Raw genomic sequence first — 25,960 nt, forward strand, 5'->3', positions numbered from 1 at the left:
CCAAAACGTTAGGTCAAAGAGGGGGATCCCAAATTGAGAAAAGTACAGTAAACATAGGACATTTATTACCATTTAGAAAGCCTCTTTATTTGTAATACCAAATACCAACATAGTCACAACATTGCTTCAATTCTTGAGGAGCAGATAAACATTACATGAGATGTTTCTTTATCTTCATTTTGGATTGAACTTGTTAAGTGCGTACAAATAATTCATCTGAGCAGTGATTTCTTTAGTATAACACATTCCTCTCACTTCCCAGCAGTGTGAGCAAGCCAAAGCCACCTTTGAGCACAGCACGTGAGGGTTTATGTGGTATGAGTATTTCTGTCTATGCTGAACTTTTTTTGCCGTTTTGACGAAAGCGTAAACAGGCTACAGTAATCAAATGTCCTTGGATCCCAGTAGAATGACTTGTTTAACCCCTTTGACTGCCAAGCCACACCTCCCTCATTATGCTGTGCCCTGAGAATACAGTGTGTGCCCTTAGGAATAAACTACCCCACAACTCCACTTGAACTTTACCCTGAACAAGAATGAAGACAACGGTAACGACAAAAAAGATGAATATACATCCAGGAAAATTGCAACACGAACAAACACCGCAGGTCAGCCGCATTTACGGTCTCGGCGTGTGTATATTGTGTTCTTTGCATGTACGGGTTGTCTTCATTTTAAAACTTCTTGGATTTTTGCTTCAAAGAAACACAAACTCAGTGGTTGCTAATGGATAGGCTCTGTGTTTCGTTACCTCAGTGCAAAATTACACTCAATCAAATATCTTCGCTACGTGTCGCCGGGTCGCTAAGTTTCCAATCGTGTCATCTTCCATGAAATGTGTATACATCAAATGATCCAACTCAAAAGCGTAGTCACATGTCGACAGTAAAATCGGTGCAATACATTTGAGCATATAAACCTTCCTTGTAAGGCAAAAGCGCAAGCAAGAGCCATATACATGTGCTACTTCCATTCTTAATCATAGTAAAAACTTCGGCGGAGAAATACAAATCTATAGATTTCACTTTGGTCCCCTTCCAGTAATCAGTCTTCATTTAGGTATACTTCTTTCTGCTTACTCTTTCTTCAATTAGAAAAATAGATCCTCCGTCAGGGATTTTATAGTTTGAATGTCTCCTTATAAAAATATTTTCTTCATTCACTTTTTCCCATAGAAAGAACTATGACTCAAAACGGGGGAAAATAAAGGCCCGCAATGGGTTTGCGTGACGATTGTCTGAGTTTTGTTTTAACTGTAGGTGTGTCTGCAATGCATAGATTGTCATGGTTAAAGATGATCAGCCAGTCACAGAAGATGACTTGGTCACTCCATAGTTTGCGTTCGCCACTGATCAGTACGTACACTGACAGCATGTTCGTGTGGAATCGAGGTTGTCTAATAATGGTTTGCTGTTAACGAAATTAAGTGTCGCTGTAGCGCTTTATTCAGGTTTGGGCTCAGGGGTCTCGTTCTTAGACTCAGCTTCATCATCGCTTTCCACGCCAGTGCGGGTCACGATACGGCGCATGGTGAAAGGGAGGTCGCCACGTCTGCAAAGGAGCAAAAAGGCAAAACGTCAGTACAACTCTTTAAGAGTGTTACAAATCATGTATAAAATTTGACCGTGACAAAATAGAGACCCGTGTTCCACGCAGAAAAGTAGTACCTCCCCGAGGTCCAATTTCTCAGCTTACCTCAATTTGCTCTTGAGGCTGGACACCTCACGGTTCATCGACTCCGCAGATTCAGTGGCATCCTCCAGCTCCCTTTGCAATTTCCTTCGGTTAGCGTTTGCCCTCTGAGCCTCTTCCTCGGCCTCCTCCAACTGACGTTTCAGCTGCTTCATGCGAGAGTTCAATTTGTCCGCCTGGAAGATGAACGAGCACAAAAACAAAAAAAATGTGAGGATGTGTATGGCTAACTCGTTGCCAGCCTAATCAGTCATTGGCCCAGTAAAAATGTATCTTTGACATCTTTTACACTCAATGAGTTTAGCCACACCATCTACCACTATTTAAATTCAAGCCATTTGAGAAAAAGAAATTTTCATCTCGAAACGTTATATACTCTCGACACATTTGAATAACAAAGACCAACCCACTATTTCAGTCAATTTGACACATTTTTCTGTGTTGATTTGCATAAACCAACCCCAAAAATTGATCATTTTGTACAAAACAACCTAAAAAATTAGTTTTGTTTAAAGCAACCTAGGAAGTTGGGTCAAATTGACCAAAAACATTGTGCCAGTCCTATTTTGACAATAACTGTTAATTTGGACCAAAGCATTTTTTTAGTCTAAACCAGGAATCTAAACTGTCATGCAAACCTGTGAAATTCCCACTGGGCCTGAAGAAAACAGTAACAAGGGAAAAAAAACAAACCTGGTCTTTGTACTGCTCTGTGTTGCGTCTCTCATCCTCCACCTGCAGAACAACCTCTTTCAGTTTCTTCTCTGTGCGTCTCACAAGCTTGGAGGCACTCTGCCGCTCCCTGAGTGAACAAATGAAAACAAAAAAATGTTCGGACCACAGATGAGCGCTTGTGTGATCTCTTGCCCGCCGCTGATGTTTTCACCTGGTCTCAAAGTCTAGCTGCTCCTCCAGCTGAGCGATCTTGGCCTCCAAGGCAGTCATATTGGCCTTGTACTTGGACTTCACTGTTCCCTCCAGCTCCTGTAGTTTGAGCTTCAGCTCCTTGTTCTGACGCTCCAGCTGAGAACGGGCCCCTTCCACACGTTGAGAGGAACTGCGCTCCGCGGCCAGTTCCACAGTCATCTGCTCGGTCTGGAAAGAAAAAACAAAAAAAAAAAAACAAAGAAGGAATGCAACTGTCAGTAAGAAAGTCACCACAAATAGGTTGGACTCCAAAACCTGTAGTTGCCATCATAAACACAGACCTGAAGCATTGCTTTCTTCATCCTATCATTCATCAGCTCAGTATTGCACTGCTCCTCCTCCACCTCTTCCTCCAACTGAGCAATACGAGCCTCCAGACGTCTCCTTTCCTCAGCGGCTTGAGCACTGTAAGTTGTGAGGGAAGGTTGAAGGAAAAGTGTCACGGGAGGTCAAGAGGGAAAGACGAACATGAAATTTGAAATGTGTACTTTTTGGAGCCCTGGTTATTAATTTCATCCTGCAGCTCGTCTCTCTCCTGCTGAGCCTGTCTCTTCACACGCTCTGCAGCAGCCAGCTCCTGCACAGAGAGATAGGTCAAGATTGTATTAAAATTCCATGACTTTGTGGAATATTTTTGTGACTTTGAAATACTCAATGTATGCAATGTACAAAGAAAAAAAAAGAATGAGCGTGAATACTACCTCCTGCATTTGGAGCATGTCTGCTTCCATGCTCTTTAACTTCTTCTCAGTCTCCTTACTCTGGGCGAGTATATCTTCTCTGGACAGACGAGTGTCATCCAGTTCCCGGATAAGTTCTTTCATCTGGGCCTGATGATCATATAAAATATTATGATTAAGTAAAAAGAGAAAACTAACTGGCTTAATACTCAGCTGAGAAGATGCTGAGGAGGCATTTTAATAAAAGGCCTGCCAACAGTGACTCACTTGGAGTTTCTTCAACTGTTTGAGAGCTTCTTCCCGGTTCTTGTTGGCCATGTCAATGCCGGCCTCGAGCTCCTTTAGGTCCAACTCCAGTTTCTTGCGTGAAGCCACAGCAGCTGAACGCTGCTTCCGCTCATCCTCCAGCTCCATTTCCATCTCCCGGACCTGAAGCAAGCACAAGTGTCATGTAACTGGACATTCATAGATGTACATTTCAAATTTAAATACATGTTATGTATTCTTTTAGATAAAAAAAATAGAGTTCATCAATTTATTAAATAAGAAAAGCGGTACCTGCTTGACCAAAGACCTCTTCTTCTCTTCGCCCATCTCATCCCGTCCTGCCAGGTCTCGCTCGTACTGAGCCTTCATGGCCTGCATGTTGACCTCCAGACGCAGTTTGGCGTCCTCGGTGGCCTGCAGCTCATCCTCCAGCTCCTCAAGCTGAGTCTTCATCTCCTCCAGCTGCTGCTCCATTGCACGTTTGGATTTCTCCAACTCGTGAACCTGCGGGACGATTCAGATTTGCGATGAGCGGGATGCAAACCGAAAAGAGAAATCATCTGCGATAGCAACGTACGTTCTTTCCGACGTCATCCTTAGATGACACCAGATCCTCCATTTCAGCCCGGAGCAGTTTGTTGCTGCGGTCCAGATCCTCCTTCTGCTCAATTAGAGAGTCGAGTTCACGTGCCAAAGACAATGCACGAGTCTCTTTCTCACGGGCCTCAGCTTCAGCTCGATCTCTTTCTTCTGCATAGCGGGCAGATATGTTCTTTTCTTCTGCCAGCATCTGAATAGATAACAGAGCAATAAGATGGGTAGGTTCTGAAGCACGACCCTCCGAATGATCTTCGGACCTATTTAAATGCAGTCTCACCTGGTCAAACTTCTTTTGTTTCTTCTCCAGGTTGGAGACAATTTGTCGGAGGTGGTCCTGATCTACCAGCATGTCGTCCAACTCTTGCTGGAGGCGTGTCTTGGTTTTCTCCAGTTTGTCATAAGCAGAACATTTCTCATCAAATCGCTGGCACGTTGACTCCAGGTCTCTTTGCAGCCTCTTCTTGCCTTCTTCGGCACTCTCCAAGTAAGTGGAATCCTGCTCAAGTTTCTTCTTGAATTCTGAAAGCTAAGATCAAGAAAGACATTATTGCATTTTTGCGAAACAGTATGAGGCAGCCAAGCCAATCAAAATTTGGTGAGTGCAACCTGCAGAAATGCTCACACTGAAAAGTTTTGAATTTTTAATAACTGCCATTTCTGTCTTTTCATACACTATTTATTCACTGAAGCAGATTGGGAGGGAAAAAAAAAAAGAAATGAACTCCGTTTTCTTAATGCCGCGTGTCATGTGGTACCTGAGCCTGTGCCATTTGAAGTTGCTTTTCCACATTTCTTTTGGCTTCTTCTTCCTCTTCCAGCTGTTCTCTTAAGTTATTCTGCTCATCCTCCAGCTGGCGCAGACGTGTGCCCATTGACAGTTTTTGCCGGGTCTCTTCCTGAAGTACTTCCTGTTGTAAACAGAGCAATTAATGTATCTCCATTAGCACATTTGATCAAAAAATGACATTCTTTTGAGGAAAAAAACAAAACAAAACACAGCTAACAAACTAAAATTAATGCCAATTGTGTTGACAATTCTACAAATCGCTTCACTGGAGTTTTCGGATATTAAACTATATATCTAAACAAGAGTATTCAAAGCAGAAAGTACTATATGCTTGAGAGTATACCTGGACATCCTGGAACTGAGATTCAAGTGTCGAATGATCTTTGGTAGCCTTAATTGACTTTGACTCCACATCATTCAGTAGAGCATTGACATTTTCCAGTTCTGCCTGTGGACGATTACAAACAAGCAAGTGAGATATTGATTAACTTTGTGTGAAATACAAAAAAAAAAATAAAAATGTATATACACACACACACACACACACACAGACCTATAGACAATAGCACAAATCATAGGGGGAGAAATAAATCTCAAGCGCACCTGCATTTTTGTGGCTCTTTCGGTGATCTCCAACCTTTGTCGCTCACTCTCAGAATATTTGAGCTGCAACTCCTGAACTTGTGCTTCGGCCTTCTTGCGCCGATGCTCGGAATCCCCTTTACCCTGCATCAAGCTCTGCAGCTCGATGGCAAGCTCATTCCGCTCGGATTCCAAAGCCTGCTTGGCCTTCTCCATTGACACTTTGTTCTGCAGGACGATGTAACGCAATTGATTTCATGCAGCCGCAGTATTAAACTTTTGATTTGATTTGAAGTCGAAATGGTACAATACCCGCTTTGCCTGCTCCAGTTGCTCATTTAATTCATCGAAGGCTTGACCATGCTTTTGTCTCATGTCAGCCATTTGCTGTTCGTGAACTCTTGCCTCATCTTCCAGAGCCCTCTTCAGCTGTGCCACTTCTGTCTCACGCTTGGTCCTGGGCAGGGAGGGCAAAGTAGTAAAAAAAAAAAAACAAAAAAAAAACATTATGACTTAGTAATGTAACAATAATATTAATATCTTGGGTTTATACAGAACCCCTCAAGGAACCTCAACATTGTAGCAGGACTACCTGAGTTCTTGCTGTGCAGCAGTGGACCCCAGCGAATCCTCCAGCTCAGACTTGAGAGCCTCAAGTTCTTCCCCAAGGTCCCGACGTTGTTTCTCAGCTTTGGTTCGGGACTGTCGCTCCATCTCCAAATCGTCCTGGAGTTCAGATATCTGAGCATCCATCTCTCTGATCTTTTTCTGAGCCATATTCTTCTGCGCTGCTTCCTCCTCGATCCTAATATCAGAAGCGCAACAATTTTTTAACACGCATCGAAAATTTCCTGAATATTCTAACATGCACAACTCAAACACTTTCTAATTCATACTCAAATACACTGTGAACATTTGAGGATTATTTGATTTACCACTAAAAGTCAGGTACTCAAAAGGATAAGGCGTGTCATCAAAAAAAAAAAAAACACCTGGTTAGTGCAGCCTGGAGCTCTTCCTCCTTTTTGGCCAATTGAGCACGAAGTTCAGCAATCTGCGCCTGAAGCTCAGCAATTTGGTCGTGTACATCAGTGAAGTCGCCCTCAAGCTTGCGTCTGTTCTTTTCCAGCTCCTGGCGCTGCTTCTCCTCCCTGCGCAGTCGGTCTGAGACGAATGAAAAAATATGAGCTTGTGAAGAAGAAATATCCGACGGGACTTAAAACTGCAGTTAAGATGCTGCATTTTACCCTCAAGGTCTGTGATCATGGCTTCATGTTTCGTCTTCAGTTTCTGTAGGCTCTTAGATTTCTCCTCCTCTTCAGCGAGGTTGGTGGTAAACTCAGATATTCTGTCCTCTAGCAACTTCTTCTCCTGATTTCACAAACAAGTTTTTTCCCCATTATAGTTTTATAGTTTTTTTTTTTTTTTTAATATTTTTTTCCAGTATATAATGTGTGCTTGCAGGCTCACACACACCTTGTTAAGTTTGGCATTCTGATCATCTAGGACCATGACATCCTCTTCAAACTTCTTCATTTTGGCCTCCATGGTGACCTTCTCCAGTTGTAGCTTCTGTCTAGCTCCCTCCTCTTCATCCAGCTGTTGCTCCAAGTCCTATTTCCAGACAACAAGAAATTCTTGTTGGCAATATAACTCTCTATCAAACACTTGTTAACGATAGGAATTCAAGTCGAAAGCGTTGAAAGAGTGTCTCACAACTCACAGAAATATTTTGCTGCATTTTCTTTTTTTCTGATGACAGCTGAGAAGCACGCTCTTCTTCTTCCTCCACACGGGCTTCAAGGTCATGGAGGATCTCTTCCAGTTCTTGCTTTCTGGCAGCCAGGCGAGCTCTCATCTCTTCAGCCTCAGCACAGAGTTCGGTTTCTGCCTGAAGCTGCTCTTGCAGGGCCATCTTCTCAGCATTCAGCTACACAAAAAGGTGAGCACAGCATTAAGTGTTATGCGAACTTTGTCTTGTCTTGCATTTCTCCAAAAAAGGCTTTTTGAGTCTTTGATTTTACCTGTTGATGTTGGTCCTCCAGTTCTTGGAGCTGTTGTTGCGTATACATATGTTTCTCCTTCACTTTGGACAGTTCGTCATCCTTGGCCTGCATCTCCTCTTCCTGCCTGCTCACTTGAAGCAATGGCTTGACCTGAAGAGGTATTTTTTGTCGTTGTTGAAGTATAACAAAAAAAGGTCACGAAAAGAATAGCAAACAAAACATGTGAGAAATAAAAGGAACGACAGTTACCTTTGTGAATAACCTCCACCACTGCCAGTTTCTTAGCTTGAGATAAGCAGCACAGTTCCTCTGGATCACTTTCATTGCTGTCAGCTGCTGTTGTCGCTTTGCAAAAGCCCTGCAAAAGGAGAACAAGTAAATTAAATTATTTCACAAGAGAAAGGCTTTGTAGAGTTGTAACATTTTAAACCTGTGGTTCTGTTACAAGACTGTTAAGATCAACCCTTGTGGGCTGCGGTCATAGGTGTGTGCGTTTTGTCCTACGGTACCTGCGGGCCAAGTAGCCTCTGCACCAAGCCTGGAAACTTATAATAATGTCTGTAATTTTCATATCCCTCTCCTCCTCCAGGTGAGCAAGAACTCCGGCTCTGAAGAAAACTTTACTTTGGCCAATACGATAAAGATTAGGGTCTAGCTCCAGACTTTTGATCTGACGGAGGAAAAAAAAAAAATAAATGAAAAAAGCTCATTCACGTCTGTGCCTCTTTGCCGTGAAGATCAAACAGGAACTAGAAATCTCTTACCATAAGCACGCAAGCCTGCTTTCCATCCATGAAGCCTTTGGGAATAGCATTCGGCGTGAGGATTTCATACCTGGGAGAAGAGACGATTATATGAGCTATGTTCTGCTACACACCCGGTGGTCTTGACATTTAGTGACAGTACCTCTGTCTGAACTCCTGGAAGACAATTCGATTCGGAAAGCCTTGTCTGCAGATACGGATTCCCTCCAGAACACCATTACACCTTAGCTGGTCCAGAACCAGGTGAGGATCCAGTTTTCCTGCCTGGTGAAATGAAACAAGGATACTCAGCAAGCTGGCTACGCACAATTGTTTCCGTTCCAGTATGTTGGTGTTTCTTCGACACCTTTTTCTCATGGTTGGGGATGATGCAGCGGACAAAGTTTGGATTTGTGTTCCTCAGAGTGGCCATGAGCTTGGACAGTTGCTCTTTGTAGAGCTGGCCCACGGTGCGGAACATGCCCTTGCGGGTCTTAAAAGCACCAGGCATCTCCGACATGCCGGAAACCTTATCCAGTCCTACGATGCGGTCCACTAAAAAAAAAAAGAGGGCAACAGACAAACGCATCAAAAAATTACTCAAATGGGATCAATAAAATAAGGTCAATGTTGAAGAGGGCACATTTCAACAAATGCATGACAAAATGCACCATCCACTTCCTCTTGGTAGACAATCACCCAGAGAAAGTAGAGGATAACAAACTCGAAACAATAACACAACACAATAGCTGGGATGCAGATTGAAACGGGGGGTACAATCCAGTGAAGTGTAAAAAAGATTGATCACAGAACAATAGGGAGAGTCAAAACAGTGCAGTGGGTGAATTTCAACTGTTCACACACTAGTTGGGTGAAAAACCGTGTGGCAATTTAGTAGATGTTTATGTGCATTGGGCAAGCGACACTCATTGCAGTGGGCATTTATTTTTGTGATGACCCAACAAAGGGAAAAAACAAAATAAACACCAAACCCATGCAGCATATACCCATTTCTGCAGTAACCATGACCACCACCAGGAGTCCCATACAACACTATTACATGGGAGAGGGAAAGGGAGAGTTCAATGATGGAGTAACAAGTGGCAAAAGTTGAAAAGCAGCAAAGCACAGAAAAAGATTGAACATTTTACTCATGTTACTTAAAGAGAAGCTTATAGTTGTAGCCCATAGCAGGTTTTGTGCACTGAGGAAAACCAAAGGAATTGTGTGCCAGACAGTAGGAATGACAGGAAATACATGGAAAAAAGAAACCTTGTCACCTGAGTCTGAGTGTAGTATAGGAAAACGCTGATAAAAATAGGCTCTCTGAGAATTCTGTACCTCTGAGAGCCAGCAAAGGTGTGAGTAAAATGTAACATACAAAAATGGAGCCAAACAGAGGAATTTGAAGGAACAGATTTGAAGAAAAGGTAAAAAACAAAGGTAAACACACAAGACAGTAAAGAGAAAGAAAGAACTGTAAAATGAAAACAGGAATAACAAAAGTAGAATAATGAAACAATGCTCACACTTTGGCCCCATTAAAGCAGAGAAACATGAGCAGGCAGACTTGTATTGATTTTTTTATATATACTGTACTTTTAGCACTACTCACATTGGATCATTCTAATGAGATCAAGAAAAATGTATCTATTGGTCGCAAAGTAATACAGCGACTGAAATCTAAGTAAGCACATTTACAGACTTACCATCCTTCCAGAGTTCAGAAACAAATTTGTCTGTTGATTGGTTGAGCAGCGAGGCAACATTGTCATTCAAAGGGTCCATGTTCTTCATCAGCCACTCATCCGCTTTATAATCAACCTGATGAGTAACAAGAGGCATTGTTGGCATTGCCTTGACATTTTTTTTTTCTTGGGGGGGGTCACAGCATCTCTGCCTGCTCACCTTGCCGGCGTAATGGATAATACAGAAATCTGCTTCATCCTTCAGTTTCTTAGGCTTGAAGAACTTCGGGTGGGTGCCCTGTTCCTGGAGCACTTTCTCAACAAAGCTCTTGTCTGTAGCTTTGGGAAACCAGCACTCTTCATCCAGCAGAGCCAGAATACCAGGAGGGCTGGCCTGCACATAGTGGGGAGGGTGTGTATTCAGTAAAAACGCTGTGCGACAGTGGAAACAGTTAATTAAAAAAAAAAAAATACTCACGGGTTTCTCAATGAGTTCAATGCAAGGCTGCAAGTCGAGCCCAAAGTCGATGAAGCTCCACTCAATGCCCTCCCTTTGGTATTCCTCTTGCTCTAGGATGAACATGGTGTGGTTGAACAGCTGCTGCAGCTTCTCGTTGGTGTAGTTGATACACAACTGCTCAAATGAGTTCAGCTAGAAGACAAGAAGACCAAAAAATATATAAATGTAAAGTTGTTGCCACTGTTTTCAGCAGGTGTAGAACCTGCAATCTTTGACTCACCTCAAAGATCTCAAAGCCAGCAATATCCAGGATGCCAATAAAGGAGGCGCCTTGTCTCTTGGTTTTATCCAGGGCTTTGTTGATCCTCATAACTAACCAGCGGAACATCCTCTCATACGTGGCTTTAGCCAAGGCCTCCACAGCAAATTCTGCTTGCTCCTGGGTCTGGGCCTTTTGGACATAGTCGCGACCCACCTTGATCCTGGGTGTTAAGATGGCCCTGGTTAAGTCTGTGACATTCATTCCCATGAGGTGGCAGACCTTCTGGGCAGCTGGAACATAGAGCAAATGAAGATTCAAAAGTGGAAACGGAAAGAGTGGAGGAAAAAAAATAGTAATATGTTCTTGGGCAACCTGTAAAGGTTTTTAGAGCTCCAACAATTTCCAATGACCAGAAAGTGACTTAAATAGGGTTGAGAGCTACACCCTACCTGTATTGTCAGGCATGGAGGCCTGATCAGTGTGACGTTCCTTCTTGAAGCTCATGTTTCCCAGCTGCAGCACAGAAGCCACTACCTTCAGCATGCCTACAGGCACAAATAAATAAAAGTAAACTCGTATCCAATATCAAGAGACTGTTTATTTGAACTTGTTTGTTATTGGCCTTACCTATCTGCTCCTCCTCTGGGATACTCATAATCCTCATGGCATCCATGGTCTCTGCAAAAAGGTCCTTATCCTGTTGTCCCGGAATTGTAACGTTTCCATTGGAAAGGAAACGGTAGTTGTTATAATTTTCAAGTAGGAGCTCAGCTAAAGAGATGAGAACAATGACATCATTAGAAAAGGGTGACAAGAAGAATGAGAAGTGCTCTTGGCCAATAAGAGTATGGGACATACCACGTAATTTATCGCCAGCTCCTGTGAGCAGGTAGTAAAAGATGTGGAATGTCCTTTCTTCCCTGGCCTGACGAATAGCTCGGGACTTCTCCAGCAAATCTAACAATCAAGTCTATCAAGGACAAAGTTTCAGATGCAGCCAACCCCCCCAAATTTTGCATTTTTATTTCAAGCCATGGGAACACAAGGGGAACTGGCAAAACAATGACTTAGTTGCTGGTAAATAAGGATACAAGTCTCAATATTTGCACCAACAATGTAACCGTTGACATCAAAGTTGATCCTGATGAATTTCCCCTAAAATCATAAACAAGAAAATTGTTTTAAGTGGACACATTTAAATGTCATAAAACCAAAAATCCAAAATCTTACGAATCTAGAGGAGTTGTCATTTTTGACTGTCTTGGCATTTCCAAATGCTTCTAGGATAGGGTTTGCTTGCAGAAGCTGCTTCTCCAGCTCTCCCTGGTGAGAAATACAAGATCAAGGTCAATAGTTTTTATATATCTCCCTGGTTAACCATCTTTACAGTGTCTCTGTTTTCATTTTAAAAATGGATTAAAAGTGGAAATTCTCTGGTGCAGCTTAATTCTTTAAACATAACTTTGACTTATTTCTTTCAAAACTTTATATATCACATTATAGATAGACATTCTTCTGCAATAAAGATTTAACCAACATCTGGGAGACGTCAGTAGGGATGCCAGGCGCATACCGAAACAAAAACACCAAGAGAACCTCAACCAGCCATCACCAGGATGAAAAGAACCAGAAGTAAGACAAAATGGGCATATTTGTATATGGTGAAAATGAATAGGTGCTCCTCTTGTTTTACATTTTGCAAAATATTCTTATCTGCGGGCTATGTTAACGACAAAAACATTTTACACAACACGCCAGAAGCTGCTTAGTAATTAAATGCATCGGCTGACGAGGAAATTTGAAAGCAGATCCTGGACAAAGAATAAAACATTTGGACAAGAGCACGCACCGAGTAGCCACAGAAATCCTGGAAAATTCAGCCAGACAAAAACTTGGCTATCAACTCCCCACATAAAAGATCAGAAATGGCAGTTATTTCCTTACTAAAGATCTCTCTTCCCCACCTATCCTACAATTGTCTGGCTAAATTTTCTCACAGGAACACATACAGCTTCACTAATCTGACAACAAACTTCCCGAGGACTTGAGTAAGTAACCTCTCCCCCTATCCGTAGCACAACACAAACTCCCACAGCAACGTGCTCCAGTGAGGGGAAGCCGCAGGACGGGGATGAGGAAGTGGAGGAGGGACGGCGATGACAGAAGCAGGTGGGGAGGAAGAACGGAGAAAAGGGGAGAGAGTTAACTCACATGTGTCAGGACGGAGCTGCTCTGTTGATGGGAAGAAAGAAATACGACAACCTCAAAAATGGATTGATGGACACTGACGTGGTTTTGCCTTAACCGCGCTGGGTCGCATTCTCAATTGTGTATCAAAAGCCTGGCAAGGTACATAGCTTTAAGAAAACATGTTTTTCCTCTCCGGTGGTGGCCACTCTATCATTGGAGGAATGTTCAGCTCGAGAATACAATGATGGAGTAATGAATGTTACATAACCCGTTTAGACGCATCGCACACAGGTAAAGAGAGCACTGTGCCAAAGTGCTCCGGGAAGAAAGAATTCACCGCGCAAAAGGAAAAATATTTTCCTGCACAACATCAGCCATGTGTATGCTTAGTTATAGTGATTGATTGACACGATAAAAGTTGAAGGATAACTTACCTGATCTTTCTTGGTCTTGTGAGAGGAAGCCACATGAGCTAGATACTGGATGACCTTTTTGGTGTTCTCAGTCTTACCAGCACCAGACTCTCCTCTAAGATCCAAAAAAAAAAATTGTCACTCAAGCTGAAACACATTGCACAAATGAGACAAACAATGGAGAAAAATTAAGACTAGAAAAGCATGTGCGAACGATCAGTAACTCACGTGCAAAGAATGGACTGGTCTTCTCGATCTGCAAAAGATTAAAAATGAATAATTAGGCAGGCTTTAGTAAGTATGATATACATTATCGCCTGTGCAGCTGAAATGTAGAACCGGAACCTTCTGGCCACAAAACAGGAAACCAACATCCGCTTTCCTGCAACTGCTGTGTATGATAAAGCTAATTACAAACTGCATTGTGTACAATGTAGATGCTCTTCTGATGCAAAACCTCCTGATGTGGGTTTAAAAAGCGCAATTAGATGGTGACTCGATTGCAACGTGAAGAAAGTTAAATAAGTTCTGTAAAACTTGTGATTAGCTATGGACCAATACGTTTTTGTCTGGCCTGAAGCTGATAACAAATATTTGGAGCCAATATTCATTTTCAGCAAAAGGGAAAAATATTGCCGTTTAAAAAAAACAAACAAACAAACAAAAACTTAAATGTTGAAGTTTGTTTAAGCATGTGTATAGGATTTTTCAAATTTTCAAGTTTTATTTTAGTTTCTTCTCTCTGTTCTAACAGCTCCCAGGTTCATTACTACAGTGTATCTTAAGTTCATTGAAAATTAAGCCGATAAATAGCACACTATAGTTTCCTCCTGTAAATAAAGTTCTTGAAAAATTCAAAATAACGAACACGTTACAATTTCAGTTATCCATGTTTTAATTTCAAACAAAGATGCAGTGTTCCTAAATTCAATAGATTTGAAGTTATCTGAAAACTTAACACTAGTTTCTGAAGTTGACCGTTGGAAATTGATTTGTTGTAGGTTGAGTATGGAAAAAAAAAAACGTGCATGCAACAAGAATGTGCAAGAATATATTTTTGGGGGGTTGGGGATTGTGACCTACCCTGCATCATGCTTCTGTAAGATATGTCAGTAATGGCATAGATATGCGGTGGCATTTCGTGCTTCTTCTTTCCCTTGTACATATCAACAATCTCTTCGGAGTAGATTGGCAGGTTCTTGTAGGGATTAATGACGACACAAAAGAGCCCGGAGTACGTCTGCAAAACAAAAAGGCAACAGTTCACAAACGCTTTTTTTCAGGATGCACGTTGGCCAATATCTGGAAAACGGGTTATTAACAACATCTGTATTTATTAAGCAATTTGTCAACATGATGTGACGGCTTCATTATTATTGCACATTTATTTAATGTTCTGGACAAAATGGCTCATTTGACATAATTTTTTTCATGAACTCAGCTTTGCTCCTCTCCTACTTTAGATTATGTAATTGTCAACCACACCCAGGGACAAATTCAAAATGAGGAGTGATTATTGACAGCTCTGTGACGGATGACCAAAATCACATCTAAAGTAGATCGCAGATTATTTCTGATCCATGACCAATATCCAATAGACACTTTAAAACCACAAATGCTATAATGCAACTTTGATTATTTTCCACTTCCAGGTTTCTTTTTCTAGTCGTACCAGAACTGATTTGTTTGTTTTATTTCCTGATTCCTGCGCTGCCATTCCAAGATCTCTTTATCAAAATCTTTCCCTCTGGGAAACATAAGCTCTCCCATGAGAGCCTATGGGGCCTGGAGGCACTCAAACCAACCAAAGCCTCCATAAAGAGCGGGCAGGGGAGGGAGTAAGGGAGGGGGGGGGCAACAATTGGGTCATCCAAACCAAATCGTTCACAGCCTGGGACATGAGGATAAACACAAATAATGAACATCAATTAAAATGTCATTTGCATTCCATGTCCACGTAACAAACGCTGCTTCCTGTTCGGAGTTAAATGACAGGAACTGGAACTTGATGTCGATTTTGTGGTTTTTACATGTAACTTCTTTGTATAAATGGGCAGCTGATCATGATCAAGATTCTGTGGTGTTTCTCTGACATTTGCTTCATGAATGTGTAAACGCATGGGTGATTGATGCATCAAACTCACATATATGAGTCCAGAATAGTATCTCTCCTTCAGGTTGTGCAGCACTGAGGCTTCATTCAGGCAGGTGAGCTCAGCCATGTCTTCCACCTTGCTGAACTTGGGCGGGTTCATCTTCTGGATGTCATCCTTGTTCACCCTGATCTTCTTACCGGAGTCCGCCAGCTCGATCAAGCACTCGTCGCCTCGCTCCTCCTTCAAGGAGCCCGCCTCAAAGCCCAGGCGCTCGGAGGGAACCCATACTAGCTTCTTGGAGGCCCAGTCAGCCTGCGCCAGCGGGTTGTTGATCAGATTCCGGTCCGCATACAGATACTTGCTCGGGTCTGCCATGGTAGCTGTTTGGGGGGGAAGACACAATGTGTGGTGTACTGTAATAAGTATATTATTTACATATTAGAAAAACAACCATAAAATATACACAAATAACAAGTATAGTCCGGCCAGAATATGTGACGACCTGCTTGCCTTCCACATGCACATGCAATCTTTGAAGAATGTAAAGGTCACAACAGGAAATGCCTGCTTGAGATAGGTCAGGTCAACATAAAACAACTGTTTCATGTTCATTTCACAACGGTCGATTTAAGGTGAAACTAAACAATTGGAACCTTCCACTGTATGTCCCATAAACAAATTCCAAAAAAAATACATAATTCATAAATGAAGCAATAAAGCAATTAGTTGTTTTAGGGACTTCAATCCTAAAGTAATCAATTGCTTTAATTGAATAGAATTCCTTTGTCATTGTAAATCTTAAGTACTAAAGTAATCAATGACTAAGTAATAGCCCCAAAGTAGTTAATTTAGGCAATACGAAAAAAAGTAAGCGGTTACCTTAAGAGATACAAAAGTAATGAATGATTTCAGTAGATTTCTTCAGTATGAATCAATTGCTTTATACCTTAATGTAGAAAGTAGTAGCAATAGTACCGCATTAAAAACAGTAATTGATTACTTTAGTACTTATTTTTGTACTAGCTATTTATAAACACTCCTTTAGGAAAACAGAGGACATATTATGAAAGAACGAGAAATAAGTACCTGGAATCTTAAAATATAGAAATATGTTTTGGGGATTGAATGAGTTAAAGATGTTTTTTTTTTTTTTATGGTTTGAAGCATAAGCTCATTGTCAAGGTCACCCTCTTATATGAATTTGCAATACCCCAAACAGACACAGTAATGCAGTCTTATGATCCCTCACGATTTAAAAGCACATAGTAACCCATATTTCATATAGCCTGCAGTCCTACACCCTTCAAAGCTCAAATAGCAGCCTGTTGATAAGGAGTGCTGCGGTTCAACCCTAATAGAAAGTGACTTGACGAGTATTACCAGTAGAGAGGGAAAAGAAATCTGTGTGCTTAAAGCAAGCATGAAATGAACTAGTGCAAAGAGTCTCTTGGCAATTGCCTTCCCATACATCGGGGCCCTAGATTATCATTTCAGCTCAACGCGCCATTTTCCGAGCATAAGTCGACTTGTCGAAAAAGGTGCCTTCCAGCAAATTTGCATGATTATGCTCTAAGCAAAACATGGAATACAACACCAGAGATCTCATGCAAACAAATTTTAGTGATAATTACGTCAAACAATACTTCGGACCAGATGTCGGGCCAAGAGTGTAATTTGTCATTGCAAAAATGCACCGAAGGGACACACGCTGTTGAATAATTCTCATGTTCGACATGATGAAATGGTGTACAGAATGCCGTCAAACGCCATTTAAATTGATTAAATGCGTTTTCCTCGCGTCAAATCGTTTAATACTGAAATACGCCACCCAATAGTTCAAGATTACTTGTAATAAAACGCTCCAAAATACTTTACCATAAACTATGTTGAGATTCAGCCATTTTTATCATACAGGTTAACGTAGTTCTGACGGTCAACGATCATCTGCACCAACACGCTGGTGTAAAAAATAAACATCTCAAAGTCATCTGTAGAAAAGGTGACAGACGTTTGGTGTTATTTCACAACAGGCCATTTTCACTTAACAGGCTTATACCCCTTCCACGCCATTAACCCTGATCTGTGAGAAAGAAAGCGGAGAAAGCGTCATTCTTCTCATGACCCCTACCTCCCCCTATCCTCCCCAGGCTACAGCTGAAATCCATCATTGCTGAAACTGCCTCCAAGTCCAACTCTTGTTGGATGCCTGCATCCTGTGAAACTAGAGGGGAAATCGCGATGCTGTCATTCTCAATTGACTCTGTAACCGTTTTCTAGGGCCTAGGACACACTTCTGTCTCTCCATAAGGCTAACAACCCCCACTCTCAAACACCAACCACCCTCTGCTGTTTATCCAGTCTTTTCAGGGTCGCATTCCTGCCATACTCACCCTCTTGATCAGGGAGAGACAAATTCCACAAATTCTGTACTTTATCCGCTATGCCTCCTCCTGCCTACCCGTCTTAGACCTTTCTTCTGCACTTACTTCAATACACACGGCTTCAAAATCATCTGTCTCTATTACCTCACAGAATTAGCAAAGCCACACCCATTAGGAGAGTGCATGGGACAAAGAGGAGGAAATCCTCACTCCTTTTGATTTTTAAGAATGCGTTGCATTAACCAGGTTGTATGTAGAGAAGTTCTCACTGAACTTTATTTTGGCCTTTTGATTATTATTATTATTTTTTTTAATCCAAAGATGCTTTGCCTTGGTTAGGTGAAGGATAGTACTTCATTTAGTCAATTTGCTTTGCTGTTTTGTAAGAAATAAATTAAACTAAAACTAAATGAAACCATCCAAAGTCAGCTTTAACTTTCGCTTATATGTTTTAATATGTCATACATACAGAAAGGTGCAATCAATACATGGATATAAATATTTGCTAAACATCTCCAGCACTAAAGCAACATGCAGCCTGAGAGCTAAATAATATTACTCGAAAGGAAGCAACAAGGCCATTGCAAAAATGTAAACCAATCGCACTCTCAAGAGACGGTGCATTTGGAAACGTTACAAATATTTTCACTGTTAGGCGGTTACATTTGACACAATTTCTGTGTGAAAACTCAAAGAACATTTTGTGCACTTCCATATATACATATTTGGTTGTGCTACAAAAACGCATGCAATTAAGTCATCCTGTTGATTTCTATTTCCAATGCTTGACACAGAAAATTCTGTGACACATTTCAAACCACATCTCAAGAGAGTGCCATAATACGAAAATAGCGGACAGCTAATTTGACCAGGGCTGCTCTACATTGAAAAGAGGAAGAATAAATCACCCCAATCATACCTTAACTAATCTGACTGACATTGAGTTAGGATAGCAGCCAAATCTGTCATGAAAGCCACCCAAACAATTGTTCTCCAAGACAGCAGCCTTCCTGCTGTTACGCCCTACATGAAACACCAAATTAGCTTGCAGAATCAGTTTCACTCCCATTCCACGAGATTAGAAGTAGTTCATAAGATTATTTATTAACTGAATGCATGTCATTTGGTACGACTGGTAGATCCAAAGACCAACCATTCGTTAAAAAAAAGAAATAAAGGGACAGAAGGTATACAATTTGACATCTGTAGTCTATTTTACTATAATCAAATAAATAGTAAAATATGCATAAAATAACAGACAGAAGTGAACAAATGCCAACTAATTTTGAAAACGAAATCAGAGACTACACAGTATTTACTTACAAGAGCAATAAACAAACAAACAAAAAATAAGTGTGAGAAACAAGCTCAGCAAATGCAAAGACAGCCATAAAAAACATAAATTAGCTCCCAATTGCTCCAGTGAGAAAGCAGGTCAGCGCGGGTCTGTAAACGAAGCACATACATCCCATCAGACTCATTCCTTTCCGCCACAGTGACTTCCTGAGTTACTGTAATAACCAGGGGTCGTGACGCCTTCTACCACACAATGACCATGTACAGTCATACTTCTAAAAATTCCCATCCTGCCCCTTGCTGAAGACTATATTGCAGGGTCAGACTGACATGCATATAAACAGCGCAACAACTATGTCAATACTGTTCCTAGTAACTTACATAATCAAATCAACGCTTCAAACCATTCTTTTCTTCTCAAACTATTTTATTTTTGTACTTTGGAATCCCCTGTACCTGAATACTCAACATTTGATCTTTTCTGGGATGTATATCTTGTTCGAGCCTTGCTTTACGGAAGACATTAACCTGACACATCAAAATAAAAAAGGGGCAAAAGGCCAGTCACTATAAACCTCAATTCATTGACAGTAATTTTACTTGGAAGATCATTTTATTTATTTATGAGTATGTACTAGCCCATTTGGGTCAATGTCAGTAAATTCCCCATGGCCAGACAGTCGCATTGTGTTCATGGACCACTGTAGCACCCAAATCAGCAAAAATTAATCAGTGGAACACATCTCTCCTTAGCATTCTGAAAGCGAGAAGGTGGGGCAGGAAAAAAAAAAAAAAAAGGAAGTCAGAGGAAATGCCAAAGAGAAAGCTATTTATTCATGTGTGTTAATTCACTCTATTGAGATTTGAGGGGTCGTGGCATTTTCTTGAACACACACTTCAGCGTTACGACAAGTAAATGAAGACCTTGCTGGAAAATGACTTTGCTGCAAAACAGCTATTCATCACTTATCCGCATTACTTTCCACATTCCCCCAAAACCAAGACCTAAGCTGGCAGATGCCATCATCATTAAGTTCAGTTTCCACTTAGCAATATGCGACTGCAATTTTTGCTTCTTCAATTTCACGAGGTGTCAAAACAATCAATTCCTGCTATAGGACACCACTTTTTTTTTTTTTTTTTTTGGGCACAGTGTGTCACTGTGCCACGCCTTCTACTTCACTAATTGGGCCACAAGCAATTTCCGAATGGACATCTACAGTAAGAAAAGTAAACTACACAAACAGGATTTTGAATCGATAAAAATAACCAATTCACTGCAGTATCAGCAAGCGCTGTTTACAGAATATCAAAAACAAATATGAAACTAGCAGAACGACTATTCCTAAAATTACAACTATGAATAATACTTTAATTGGAAGTTTTTCAAAATTATTTTCATGAACTTGTGTATTTTTAGCCACATCTGTAAGGCAACACTTAGTCAAGTGTGGCGCCGACGTTGTGATCGACTAATAATGGACATGGGACTTATCAGTTGCACAGATATTTGCTTTACAGCTTGTACAACTTTGGAAATGAATGTGATCAATGCAATGCCATTATATGTACATACGACATTATAGGATGTACGATAGGGTTGGATAACAGGTTAGTGCAAAGTTTAACCATAAGCGAACCAACTGTTTTGTTAAAAGTTACCTGACAAAACAATAACAGAACTCATATTTCACATATTCCTCACGTAAATATATTAATGACATCCGGTCCAAGATGCAATTTTTAAAAGCTTAGTGCTAATACAAATAAAACCAATCCTTGTTCAACACCTTTGCTGATAAATAAAAGACTGGATTAGTACTTGCCAAGTGAGCGTTGCTCTATTAAGACACACTCCACACAGTATATTGCTCTGATTACACCACTGAACACACAAGCGATCGGTTACAGTATTTAACAGAAGCTACAGCAACTGTAGAAACAGACAGTACTGGTCATTATATTAATTAAGTGTTCCAAGAGACCGTGAAAGAATGCAGAGGGGGATTTAGAGGCGCTTTTTTGTGTAAGACGAATATGGCACGGGCAAATCTTGGCTTTAGTTTATTATCTGATGATCATTATCCGCCTCCACCCTTCTGAATTACTGTTTTGGACTTTAGCCTTATCACCTGCAGACATTATCTGGACTACTCCCTCTGAGTATCTAAAGAAGGCAAACAGATGAACCGAATTTGAACCATCTTCTCATTTGACAAAGGGGCCAGACCCCATTCAGCTGACATGTCACATCAAATGAAGTCAGAAAGTAGTCCCATGATGAAGCACGCTTTCAAATGTTCAGCGTCAGCAGTGGGAAGTTGCATAATCTCCCAAAGTATTAACCACTCGAGAACAGAAGTATGCCAGGTGCTTGGTGAACAAACAAATGTCAAGATTTCAACGTTTTCATGTGGTGGACCACCATTGTTTTGTTTTGCTCAAATGTTGCTAGTGCCACTGAATATACCTTATAGTCCGAAAAATAAAATAATTTGAGCAATTATGTTATTTCAGAAGGGTGTATGAAATTGGTATCTCACCGCACTGAACAGTACCCAAAAATTAGCACCAAGTTTCAAAACACATCTAGAAACTTAGAAGCACAAAAAAGGCCTTTCTCTGATAAGAATTTACCTCATGTTTTATTCCACAAAGTAAAGAGTGGCCGGAGTCCATATTTGCTGCTAGGAATGCTCAACAGCGTAGCTTTAACCAAGCCAAACATTTCCTGGTATTGTTAGTCTCTTTTTGAACCTTGCAGGTGTGCATTGTGTGGGGGAGGATAAAGGAAAGAATGGCCTACAGGCAAAAGTAATCACAAAAACAAACAAATTGAGGAAGACAACTAAAGGTGAAGGAAACAGAAGAGGTGAAAGGACCAAGGCGAGGAAATGAGAGATCCAAAAATGGCGGAAACCTCGAGAAAACGTGTTGCCTCTTTCACTGCCATTGTTGTATTGGGCAGAATAATGCTGCTTGGAGAAGTAGATTAATTACTTGACATTGACATTGAATTGACATTTTTTATAACAATTTATATATATATATATATATATATATATATATATATATATATATATATATATATATATATATATATATATATATATATATATATAAACCTGACGCAATATTTGGGTCCATTTGAACCAATAAAGCAACCCATTTTTAGAGCTGATTTGTGCAAAACAACCCAGAAAGTTGGATCAAATTGAGCATGTCATTTTAATTGGGTTATTTTGAAACTAACTGGTTTTAGAATGCAATAGAATCCCATGCGGATATTCGTCAAAATGCGAAATATCAGAGAGGATCATTGGTCCATCCCTAGTCGTTATGATCCCTCTGCATTCTTCACAACATTGTTGAAAATCATCGTCTTTTCACTATTTTAGCCACACTCTTCCTTCTGCACACTCTTGTAGAGTCGAGAGCATAGCATATCTCCTTACATATTTTATGCCTGAAAATACCGAATGCTGCACAGCAATTTAATTCAAATGAAGTTTTCCCTAGAGGCCTACTTTGGATGTGTCAATCGATGCAGCATATTTTCTTCCAGAATCAACACTAGAAGCATTTGTGCAGGCGTTCTCAGTACTGATTGTGCATGTGACGTCTATTTTGGTTATCCAGTCTCATCTTGGATAGATGAAACGCGCTATAAAGTTCACCGTACTTTCAAACTTAAATAATAGTACTAACTTTTCTCTGTAGTAAAGACATGTAAAACACTATGATGAAAGTTCAGTATAAATATTTTAGGATTTTCTGCTATTTCGTTGAAATCATAATCAAAAACCATTTAATACTTCAATTCAAAGATGAAAGCAAAAAAAAAAAATCATTAACTGCCGAAGTAAACAACATGATTGACATTGCTGTGCCCATTAGACTCTCAACAGTTTGGGCACAATTGGTGAGATTTTATTGTTTCATTGTTCTACTGAAATATCATAAAATAACTATCTAGATCTAGTCCAGCAGAGTTTATCACACATGCATGTCAAAAGATTATTCTCAACATCAAACAGCAACCTTGAGACAACTCTGAGACGCATTGTGGAATTAGCTCCCTGGTTCCTGCAACTTTCACAATCTACTTGCTACAAACAAGGAAATTATAACCCAGCCAATAGTACAATAGCTGTAAACGCAAACTATTATCATGACAATATAAAAGCACTTTTTTCTGTATCTCTGCATTTAAATTTTACCCCACTCAATATAATAAACTTCTTCTCTAAGGGGGGTCTTCATTATATTTAACAGCCAACATACAAATGAGGTAATGAAAAAAAGAAAAAAAAATCTCAGCAAAGGGTTGCCCCGCAACAACATTAAAAGTGCTTGCTTCTAGAAAAAAAATGTATAATTAATGACTTGAAAGACCTGGACACAACAGAATAAACTTAAGAAAAAAGGTCTTCTAAAAGATGAACAGAAAAAAAGTCAGTTCAGATTAAAACCACAAGTCCTCAATCCTAAATATGCACAAGGTCCAATAGTGTCAATTTGTAAAAATATACACAATTATAAAAAAATCTGGCCATGTTTTTTCCCCATCTCTGTGCCCTGACAGACACCTGCTTGACTGACAGCCAACTGTATTAATTGGGAGACAAACTGGTTTTTACTTGAGGTAGTTTGCATGATCTTTTTTTTTTAATGCCACGGCCTTACACACCCATATACACAATAACCTACTTTGACAAAGTGCTGAACTTGCCAAAGGTTCATTTTGGGGCTAAAAAGAGAGCCTGACAAAGTCCAATGAAGCAAGGGAAACCCATATTGACAATTGGGTCGAATTTTTGCAATTGTCATATTTTCCAAAAATTCTACAGTGATTTGAAACAGTGACACTATGAGTACAAAAGAAAGAGAGAAAGGTCCTCGCTCACTCCTATCTGGCAATGTGTTAATTGACATTTTACATATCAAAAGTATTAAGACTGTTGGGGGTTAGTATCCGTAAATATTTAAGATGAAATACTCGTGCTGGAATCAGTTTGGGGGGAAAAAAAATCATTGAACAACATAACAGTTTGTGCATTTTCTGCAAAGTAAATTTTAAATGATTTTTTTATAAGTAGGGGGATATCTGATTTTATCATTAGAAGGATATTCAGAAGAGACTGGATGATGAAGAATAGAATAGAATAGAATAGAATAGAATAGAATAGAATAGAATAGAATAGAATAATATTGTCACTACACAAAAGTATTAAGCCAGAGAGTGGTGCTCTGATTGGGTGCATATTAATATTATGAACTATAAATAAAATCAATATAATGTAAATAAAGAATACAACAGAAGAATGGTTGCAGCTGTAGCTTTGTTTGAATGAACAAAACAACTTAAATGAGCAACAATCATACAATTTACAAATCGCTGCCTAGGCCTCGCTAAAATAAACTAAATCCATGAAAAAAACGAGCTAATATTTCAAAACGAATGACATGTATACGCCGCCTAAAACATCTGCTCAACACTTAACTGTTTTGTCAAAGGTGACACATTTTTGACTAGCAATAACAGTTCTTTAGAGGTCTAGAATGTTTGTTGAACTAAGTTGATTTTACACATATTCCTCAAGATAAAGTAGGTGAACGATAGTCATTGACACAAAAAAGGAAACAGGTGCAACTGTAAGTAATGACATAAGGCGTCATTTTAGTAAGGTAAGAAAAAAACGAACAAAAGCAGGGCAAAAGCACTTTGCTGCATTTATTTAAGATCAACAAAATGTTATGGTGCAATTTTGCATTTGCAACGAGGCGCATCCACATAAGCATATTTAAATCAGGTAAACCTCGAGCCAAATCACAGTATTTGTCATAAAAACTTTCCTGAACACATTAAGCAAACGACGTAAAAAGTTAAACTAGAAAATATTTTTTTTTTTTTTTTTTTTTAAAGTGCACCGTCCAACATAGCGATGACTTGGGTGAGGTAGGGCTGGTCGTCCGGTAGACCGGTGACGTCATACCACCAAAGAGACACGTTCCTGACCACGCACGCTACCGAAGTTCAACCGCTTAATAATAAGAGCGCTTAATAATATACCCGACGAAGAGTTTGTGTGCCAAGTACAAGTACACCTTCCGTTTTCTTTGCATCCAAGTTACTCTGAAATTATCTGTCGGGCGGCCGGCCTCATTCAAGCGAATCACTTCCTGCCTCTGCCCTTGTGGCTTTTAGCTCGCGCCAGCTGCCACAACGCCGATGCAATAATTGACTTTTAATACTTCGCATAAAACTATGCATACATATGTGAATATTTCATTGACTTAATCCATTTTAATCGGGAAGTTTAAATGTTAATTTGAGTCGTTCTTTGGGGGGAAAAAAAATCTGTTCCATGAGGTGCCGCTCCAAACTAGCAAACCAAGCTTCCTGGTTCGTATGCTAGGATGACTGACTGAATTGCGGAGGTGAACCGTAGCAAGAACGTGAAGCAAAAAAAAGTGATGAAGTTATGAATGAGTTATAAATTATTACCTGTTTAAAAGGTGCAGGACGCCTTCGTAATGGTGGCTCAGTCGGCGTCGACGTGAGTCAAACTTTCTTTTTCCACTGGGCTGCTGCAGTTTCGCCGGGAGTTGAAGCTACACTACAAGCGGTCGTTTCCTCCCTCTTGCTCTGCTTTTTTCAATCTCTTTTTTTTTCTTTCTTCAAACGCCTCTTCCTTTTGCCCTCCCTCTTCCACTTGCAGCTAACTGGTGCGCGCAACTTTAGTTGTTGAGTACGTTGCCCACTGGGGTGCGGTCCAAGGCAAGGCGGGCACCGGCCATGTTGAATCCGCCTCTTTGCCCAACGGTTGTCGTTCATTGGCTAAACTTATACCATGGACCAATCGCGTCCTCTCAAAAACCCATTTGAC

General features: G+C 40.4%; 1 protein-coding gene across 2 annotated transcripts; it reads right to left on the minus strand.

Annotated features, from left to right (window-relative positions):
* Positions 1 to 61: 61 nt before the first annotated feature.
* On the minus strand, positions 62 to 25,784 carry LOC148410784 (myosin-9-like). Of its 2 annotated transcripts, XM_088437921.1 has the most exons (41): positions 25,579 to 25,784; positions 15,442 to 15,773; positions 14,381 to 14,537; positions 13,526 to 13,553; positions 13,319 to 13,412; positions 12,906 to 12,926; positions 11,925 to 12,017; positions 11,786 to 11,849; positions 11,553 to 11,651; positions 11,322 to 11,465; positions 11,144 to 11,239; positions 10,713 to 10,984; positions 10,451 to 10,624; positions 10,193 to 10,366; positions 9,994 to 10,108; positions 8,652 to 8,839; positions 8,448 to 8,569; positions 8,306 to 8,375; positions 8,051 to 8,211; positions 7,791 to 7,899; positions 7,560 to 7,691; positions 7,259 to 7,465; positions 7,012 to 7,149; positions 6,783 to 6,906; positions 6,528 to 6,699; positions 6,128 to 6,340; positions 5,848 to 5,992; positions 5,557 to 5,763; positions 5,297 to 5,401; positions 4,922 to 5,074; positions 4,444 to 4,692; positions 4,144 to 4,356; positions 3,858 to 4,070; positions 3,567 to 3,728; positions 3,321 to 3,449; positions 3,108 to 3,196; positions 2,901 to 3,024; positions 2,579 to 2,787; positions 2,386 to 2,494; positions 1,696 to 1,868; positions 62 to 1,551 (listed from the first exon to the last, which is right to left on the minus strand). In XM_088437921.1, exons 2-41 carry the CDS (start codon positions 15,766 to 15,768, stop codon positions 1,443 to 1,445), a joined length of 5,883 nt encoding a protein of 1,960 aa, XP_088294047.1. In that variant the 5' UTR covers positions 15,769 to 15,773; positions 25,579 to 25,784; the 3' UTR covers positions 62 to 1,442. The 2 variants fall into 2 exon arrangements, with proteins under 2 accessions (XP_088294047.1, XP_088294048.1); XM_088437922.1 differs by lacking the exon at positions 12,906 to 12,926.
* Between the last annotated feature and the right edge of the window lie 176 nt (positions 25,785 to 25,960).

This window comes from Hippichthys cyanospilos, chromosome 16, assembly GCF_059441005.1.
Source record: "Hippichthys cyanospilos isolate Australia breed blue-spotted pipefish chromosome 16, RoL_Hcya_1.0, whole genome shotgun sequence".
Lineage (NCBI taxonomy): Eukaryota > Metazoa > Chordata > Actinopteri > Syngnathiformes > Syngnathidae > Hippichthys > Hippichthys cyanospilos.